General features: G+C 41.2%; 1 protein-coding gene across 1 annotated transcript in view; it reads right to left on the bottom strand.

Annotated features, from left to right (window-relative positions):
* SEL1L (sel-1 suppressor of lin-12-like (C. elegans)) overlaps window positions 1-8,656 on the bottom strand; it is a 64,951-nt gene that overhangs the window by 23,343 nt on the left and 32,952 nt on the right. The window contains exons 7-10 of the mRNA XM_010850876.1: window positions 5,574-5,627; window positions 5,424-5,483; window positions 3,009-3,090; window positions 2,540-2,694 (exon numbers count right to left, since the gene is read on the bottom strand). Coding sequence (XP_010849178.1) covers window positions 2,540-2,694; window positions 3,009-3,090; window positions 5,424-5,483; window positions 5,574-5,627 — 351 coding nt within the window. The remainder of the gene's footprint in view (window positions 1-2,539; window positions 2,695-3,008; window positions 3,091-5,423; window positions 5,484-5,573; window positions 5,628-8,656) is intronic.

Below are 8,656 nucleotides of genomic sequence, written 5' to 3'. Positions count from 1 at the left end.
TTTTAAAAAAATTAAAAATGTCTGCTTTTAGTTGCAAAACATCCTTCTGAAAGAGGTGAGAAAACGCATTTCCACACAAACTAAAGAAAAGTTGACATCTTTTGAATTACAGGGTGTTCTTCAGGAAGTAAGAAAATTATCTTAGGAAGCTTGGAGACGAGACAAGAAATAAAGAACAACATAAAGGTACATCTGTGAGGAATGCTATACTTACTGGATGGACTGTATTAAAGAATAATTATCTGATGGGGTTCAAAAATACAAAGGATTAAAATACAGACAGTCTCCAACCAAACAAAGGAGGGTATGAAAGGAGAGAAAAGGAAACACAGAAAAGCAAAATAAAAACAAGAAAGATAGAAAATTAAAACCCAAATGTGTCATTAATTACTCTAATTAAAAGACCGTCAGAATAGATTTTTAAAAATGAACAAAACTAGTCATACGTTACTCATAAAAAACATACCTTAAACATTAGAAGGTTGAAAGTACAAGACAGAAAAGATATTCCATGTAAATACTAACCAAAAGAAAGTAGGGCACTATGTCAGTATTAAGCAAGTTAGTGAGTTAAAGTCGCTCAGTCGTGTCTGACTCTTTGCAACACCATGGACTACACAGTCCATGGAATTCTCCAGGCCAGAATACTGGAGTGGGTAGCCTTTCCCTTCTCCAGGGGATTGAAAGCAAAAATATTTCTGGAGATAAAAAGAGGACATTTTACGATACAAAAGTTAGTTAAACAGAAAGATAACAGAATTCAGTCTGTATGCACTCATCATGGCTTAAAATATAAAGTCAAATTGACAGAACTGAAAAAAAAAGAAATCCACAGAGTGAAAAACTGCAATCATGTCATCTCCACACCAGACAGAAAAAGCAGACAAATTCAGTAGGGATTCAGAAGAGTTGAATAAAGAATGAAGAAACCTGATTCAACTGACACACACAGAACACTACACCCGACTGCAGAAATTCACGTTCTCTTTAGCATACGGACTATTTGCCCAAACTGACCAAGTGATGGGGGCATAAAGCAAGTCTCGAGAAATCCCAAACAACAAACAGCAAAGAGCATATTCTGACTACAATGGATTAAGAAAGACTCCATCAACAAAAAAGGCAAATAGAAAATTCATGTCCAGTCATCCCTTGGTATCCCCAGGGAACTGGTTCCAGGACCCCCTCCCCTGCACAGACACCAAACTTCTCAGATACTCAAGGCTCTTGTATAAAATGCGTACAGCCAACACACAACCTCCTGTACATGTTAAATCATTTCCAGATTACTTATAAAATTTAATGTAAATGCTATGCAAATAGTTGTGAATACTATGTAAAGAGCTGCTGAAGTGTAGCAAATTCAAGTCTGCTTTTTGGAACTTTCTGGGGAAAAAAAAAACTTTTTCTGAATATTTTTGATCCATGGTTAGTATACGGAGGGCTGACTGTATACGGAAATGAAGCAATTCATTTCTAAATTATGTAAGAGTGAAAAAAATTAATATCAGAGCTAAATATGATGAAAACACGATAGTGGGAGAATGTATTTATATCAGATATCAAGTTCTATAAAGCTATGAAAATTTGAGACAAGATTTGCAGAAGACGTATTATGCATGTGTGCATAATAATGCTGTGTGCATAATAATGCTGTGTGTGTAATAATGCTGTGTGTGTAATAATGCTGTGTGTGTTATTATTTGTAATAGCCCAAATCTGGGAAGAACAAAATGGATAAATTGTGGTAGTTTCATACAACAAAATACTATATAGCAATGCAAATCAATGAATTATAGCTATGCGAAAACACATGGATTGATTTCAGAAACAATACTGAACAAAACAAGCTGATACCAAAAAAATGCCATAAGCCTTTTTCTTTTTTTGCTTAAGATTCAAAACCTGGCCAAACTAATCTGCAGTGTTAGCTTCTATTAGTCTTAAAATTAATTGGAAAAGTATCTACTGCTCATCCCTATACGTTTCTAAATCAGAAAGAACTGTCAACTAAAAAAAAGATGGATGGTGAAGTTCTCTTTTTTAATATCATCAAAACCACCCATGACACAACAAATCACACATGCCACTTTGATGTACGTCACACAGTTCACATTAAACAGGCCTACTTCGGTCCCTGACCTTGAGAAAATTATAGATAAGATACGCAAAGGAAATGAATGGTAAATAGCTCTGAAGAGCATCTGAAATTACAAGTGTTCCAGAGACTTTCTGTTTAGAGGAAGTGACAGTTCTTATCTTGGTGACTCCAGTAAGAGCCTTCATCATCACTGTAATGTCGCTCCACTGGAGCAACAGTTTCCAACCTCGGAGCACGCTGGAGTCACCCGGCCAGCTTTTAGGGCCCCATCAATGCACGGGTCACAACCCAGACGAATCCAAATGGAAGGTCTGGAGACTAAATGGGACTCGTTTATAGCTAATAATAGCTCAGTGAAAACGTTATAGCTCCGAGTGCTTGCCCCCGGAGGCTTAACACACAGGCAGTGAACCTTGCATGAGACCTTTAAACACATACCTGGGCTTGCACATCCCCCTTTTCAGCTAAGAACTGGTAATACTGAATCAAGTCTTCCTCGAGCATTCCGCTGTTCATTCCTGGGTTTTCGACCTCATCAGGCAGCCGTATTCTCTGCACCACTGAGCCTCCGGTCAGCGAGATATCACTAGCAACTGAAACAGGGGCAGAGCAACACAGGGGATGAGTCAGAGGGGTGGTCCCACAGCGAGAAGTGCCGTTCCAGCTCCAAGTGCCAACAGACACGGTGTTAAAGGAACTTCTTCTCAACGAAATTCAGTTTCTTTCCCACACAATATTAAGAAGTGGAATCCAAAACAAACTTTTTAAAAGTACTTCCTAATCAACTAGTGTAAAGATGATTCCACTTGAGTAAGCCAGTCACAGTATTTCAAGTAGTACAACAGATTTAAAATTAACTCTGTTTTTTTTTTTTTTTGGTAACGTCAAAGGCAAAAAAAGCAAGTACCATGATTGGCCACAAGACGATAATGAGTCAGTGCGGATTCACAGCTCTGGAGGACCCCGATGCCAGCCCAGTATCGGTAACCCTGTAATAAATACAACCTCAGTGAGAAGAGGGCAGTTTCACGTGCTCCAGTGGCATTCTAGCGGGAACAGATAAAGTTAACCACTCGCAGAGGGGAACAGTACTATCCTTTGATACAAACACATGGCCACCTCATTTATCCTAAGTGCCACATTCTGAGGTAATTTATTCAGCAACTTTTAACAATCAGACTACAGCTAAGACCTGGGAAATAGATACTAAAGTTCTGAGAGCAATCAAAATAGATGCCATCAACTTTCTATATGCAGTGTGTGCCCGTTTACCTATACGAGAAAATTACCTAGGCGCTTGCTTTTAGACGAGATTTTAATCTTGCTTCAGACACAATTTTAACAAAAATCGATTAATCTTCCAAAGCATTAATAACTCTTAAGGAAGCAACCAACTAGCAATCTAGGGAAGACAAGAAACTACTAGAGACAGACACAGCAGTACCAGGAATAAATGACTTCAGAATAAGGGGAAGACAGCCAATTATGAAGAAGAGAAGAGAACAGAGCTCTCTGGAGTCACACAGACTCATGTAACTTCACCAACTTTAACAGTCCTCAGGGCAGAAGTATACAATAACACGTGTAGTAATACCTGGATTCTCCAGGCAAGAACACTGGAGTGGGTTGCCATTTCTTTCTCCAATGCATGAAAATGAAAAGTGAAAGTGAAGTCGCTCAGTCGTGTCCGACTCTTTGAGACCCATGGACTGCAGCCCACCAGGCTCCTCCGTCCATGGGATTCTCCAGGCAAGAGTGCTGGAGTGGGGTGCCACTGCCTTCTCCAGAAGATTGGTAAACAGCTTTAAAATGAGATTTCTGTCAAAAATACTTCATGTTTTCTGAAAATTCATCTAAAAACAACGTTTCAATGACCGTGGGAGCAATAAACATTTTTGGAGATGAGACGAACAAATGAAAAAACTTCAAAGTTAGCGAGGAATGTTTCAGAAGGTTAGAGCGATGCTCTCATTTTTCACGTATTAGAAAACGGTTTACCTCTGTAACAGGACCAAGTCCAAGCTCCCTGGTGTGACGTCCAGCCCTTTACATGATCCCTGTCTGCCTGTCCTGGTGACGATCTACCTGGCATTCCCTTCTCCACCGACAGCTGCTGCTTTCTTCAGAAGGCTCTCCCTAACTCCCTCTCCTTCCCATGCCAGCGTGGGCTGGGGGCCTGTCCGTGATTCCTTGATGTTCCCATGCTGTACTGTAATGGTCTCCCTACTCATGTCTCCCTCTCGAGAATAAACGCTGCTTGTGGGCTGGCGTTAGATCTTATTGCACTAGAAGCCCAACAACAAGCATTCAGTGTTCTAGAATGCACAGAGGGAAAAGTATCCAGGACCCACCCAGCTGGCCAGAAAACCAGATTTTCCTTCTTTGTTAAGTCTCATAGTCCTATCAGTGACCAGGCCTGTTGACCCCTTCCAGATTTTGGATTTGTTTCTCTGCTTTTGGTCTTATTTCTGCTCAGTCTATTCTTTTTATTTCTGCAAGAACTTAACACCTTCATTTGGAACATAGTAATATGGGCCAGGGGCTTCCCTCATAGCTCAGTTGGTAAAAAAATCTGCCCACAATGCAGGAGACCTGGGTTCTATTCCTCAGTTGGGAAGATCCCCTGGAGAAGGAAATGGCAACCCACTCCAGTATTCTTGCCCAGAGAATCCCACGGGCAGAGGAGCCTGGCAGGCTACTGCCCATGGGGTCGCAAGAGTCGGACATGAGTTAGTGACTAAACCACCACCACTACCACCACCCATATGGGCCAGAGGTCACATGACTCTCTTAAAGTCAATTTATAAAGTAGAAGGCAGATTAAACACCTCAGAAGAAAAGCACACGGAGGTCAGATGCTATGTTTTACCACCAAGCAATGTAAATGATCAGCACTGTCAGGTAACATATAAAGAATACTCTGTAGTAAACTTTATAGGACACTGGCTCTTTCTATAGTTAGTCCATCATCGATTTAAACGTAAAATCTGCCATAATCCAATCTAAAAAATGATTCTGACAAACAATTCCAACTTAGAGAAAATTGGGAAAAGAGTCATTTATCAGATTCTTATTTTAAGGGCAATCAGCCAAACTAATTATTTTAATGAAAAATCATGGACTCTATCAATTTTCATCCACATGCAGATTCAACTGCTCTATCCAGTAACAAGAATTTTAAGGACATTCAATTGAATATTGGGTCTTAATAAATGTAAGTAAATTGTAATCATGAAAGCTAGAAAAGTGGTGGCCACTTGCAATTATTAATGTTATTATAATTGTTAGCAATTTTTTTACCTTCCATTTAAATCTTACTTACCAAAACCATGTGGGCTATTAGGTTGCCCCCAAGAGCTCCGAATGTGTAATAAACAAGGGCCTGTGAAAGAACGAAAGATGCTTAACTGAACACGGGCACACAGTCACCCAGTTCACACTGTGTATACAATGAAGTCTCAACAAGAGTTACCTTTGCCTGACTTGAATTAACACCAAGTCCAGAAGCATAGAGAAAGCCAAGAGCCTGAAACAAAATGATAAAAGTCATGAGCTTTAAGAAGATGCAAGGGTCTTTAAATGCTAAAAAATGTGAAAGCTGCAAATATGCACAATTGTGGAATTAAAAAGCCTCAGAAATGTATTAAAGGTTTTACAAATTATAAAATGAAATGTAAGTTTAAACAAGTAAAAAAATTTAGCTTGAAGATTAAAGACAATTTAAGAAAACCAAAGCTGAACACACTTAAATATGACTTTTACTTGATTGTTGGGGAACGGCTACTATGAAAACAAAATGCCTCCTATATCATTACATTAAAATATTATCTATTGGACTTCCCTGGTGATACAGTGGGTAAGAATCCACCTGCCAATGCAGGAGACATGGGTTCCATTCCTGGTCTGGGAAGATTCCACATGCCACGGAGCAACTAAGCCCGAGAGCCTAGAGCCTGTGCTCGAAACAAGAGGGGCCACCGCACTGAGAAGCCCGAGCTCAGTGGAACTACAGAAAGCCTGCGTGTGGTAACGAAGACCCAGTGCTATCATAAATTTAAAAACAAAATTTTCTTTCAATATATTATCTATGTAGAGGGTGGTACACAATGATAATGGGTGAGTGAAAGTTGTTCAGTCATGTCTGACTCTTTGCAAACCCATGGACTGTATAGTCCAGATTCAGGCCAGAACACTGGAGTGGGGAGCCTTTCCCTCCTCCAGGGGGTCCTCCTCCTGGGTCCCAACCCAGGGATCGAACCCAGGTCTCCCGCACTGCAGGTGGATTCTTTACCAGCTGAGCCACCAGGGAAGCCTGATAATGGGTAAAGGAATCACTATCCTAGGAACAAAAAGAGGCAGCAAGGGGCTAAATTTAAGGGGTGAAGGGAAAAAGTCACCTCTCCTTGCTAGAGCATATACAACTTCTTAAAAACAAAACAAAACAAAAACACCAATCAAGCAAACAATGCACTGGTAAGGTTATACCCTCTGCTCTCTGAGGATCAGCCTTGATGACGTGAAAGCGTAAGCTAAAGTTGTAAAGGCAGGTGCTATTCTCATCCAAATCCCTGAGCTCTTCTGTATTGCCCAGTCTCCCTTGAAGTTAGGGAGGGCAACTGCCTTGGATGTGACCAGAAGGGACACAAGCCAGTTTCAGGCCTGGCCCTTGAAAACATCCTGGGCTCCTCCAGATCCCCCTTCTCCCTGATCGACGGCTTGGAAGTCCTGTGCTCTGGATGGAGGACAGCTACACGATGGAAGCAGCCTGGATCCTGAGCCATTATCTGAAGACTGGCTCAGGCAGGAGCACTGCACGGGACCTGGCGTGAGCAAGAAATAACTCCTCGTTGTGTGAAGCCACTGTGATCCTGCGCTTTGTTTCATCAGCGAGCGTTAATTACAGTGGACAGAGTGCTTTGCAAGTGTAAAAAAGCACTGTAGTACTGTAAGGTTCTATTATTAAACAGAAAGAGGTCTTAAAAGTAAGGCCATTTCTCGGAATGGAATGTGTCTGAAGATGAAGAAGGTATCTGTGTGTATATTATCATATGTGAAATAGATCACCAGTCCAGGTTCGATGCATGAGACAGGGTGCTCAGGGCCAGTGCACTGGGATGACCCTGAGTGATGGGATGGGGAGGGAGGTGGGACGGGGGTTCAGCATGGGAGACACATGTGCACCCATGGCAGATTCATGTCAATGTATGGCAAAAACCACCACAATATTGTAAGTAATTAGCCTCCAATTAAAATAAATGAAAAAAAAAAAAGAATGTATGTGTGAATTTCACCTAAACTCATTTAGAAGGGGGAAAAAGCCTTGAAAACACAGGGGAGCAATTAACACATTACCTGTTTATAAACCAAAACCAAAACTATCTAAGAGTTGCAGACTGGTTACCAGTCCTGTAGAAAACAATGGTCACAATGCCTATTATTACTTATATAGCCTGAAAACAGACTTCCTTTGTGACCAGAAATTTTATCTTTAAGCAAACCCCACACTATTGCTAAATCTTTATTACTGAAGGCATTTTTTTTTAAAGTGGGCAAAATACCTTTATAAGTAGGACAAAAGACCCAGAAACCATAAAAAAGATGAATAAACTCAACTACATAAAACTGCTTATTTTACACGAAAACACATAAACAAAATGAAAAGACAGTATAAAGCATATAGATAAACAGCTGGGTGCAGAGGTACTCAGGTCAAGGCCTGTAAGGTTCCTAACCACAGGAGTGTCCGTCCCCACAGAGTTGGGTGCAAATATAATTCTGGGCAGACACAATTGCAAAAATGCCTTCAGATAAGATCAGTCGCTCAGTTGTGTCCGACTCTTTGTGACCCCATGAATCGCAGCACGCCAGGCCTCCCTGTCCATCACCAACTCCCGGAGTTCACTCAGACTCATGTCCATCGAGTCGGTGATGCCATCCAGCCATCTCATCCTCTGTCGTCCCCTTCTCCTCCTGCCCCCAATCCCTCCCAGCATCAGAGTCTTTTCCAATGAGTCACCTCTTCGCATGAGGTAGCCAAAGTACTACAGTTTCAGCTTTAGCATCATTCCTTGCAAAGAAATCCCACGGCTGATCTCCTTCAGAATGGACTGGTTGGATCTCCTTGCAGTCCAAGGGATTCTCAAGAGTCTTCTCCAACACCACAGTTCAAAAGCATCAATTCTTTGGCACTCAGCCTCTTCACAGTCCAACTCTCACATCCATACATGACCACAGCAAAAACCACAGCCTTGACTAGATGAACCTTTGTTTGCAAAGTAATGTCTCTGCTTTTGAATATGCTAGCTAGGTTGGTCATAACGTTCCTTCCAAGGAGTAAGTGTCTTTTGATTTCATGGCTGCAGTCACCATCTGTAGTGATTTTGGAGCCCAGAAAAATAAAGTCTGACACTGTTTCCACTGTTTCCCCATCTATTTCCCATGAAGTGGTGGGCCCGATGCCATGATCTTCGTTTTCTGAATGTTGAGCTTTAAGCCAACTTTTTCACTCTCCACCCTCACTTTCATCAACAGACTCTTTAGTTCCTCTTCACTTTC

This window comes from Bison bison, unplaced genomic scaffold (genome assembly GCF_000754665.1).
Source record: "Bison bison bison isolate TAMUID 2011002044 unplaced genomic scaffold, Bison_UMD1.0 scf7180017864296, whole genome shotgun sequence".
Lineage (NCBI taxonomy): Eukaryota > Metazoa > Chordata > Mammalia > Artiodactyla > Bovidae > Bison > Bison bison.
The sequence above is the reverse complement of the archived record's forward strand: the minus strand, read 5'-3'. Positions and strand labels throughout refer to the sequence as shown.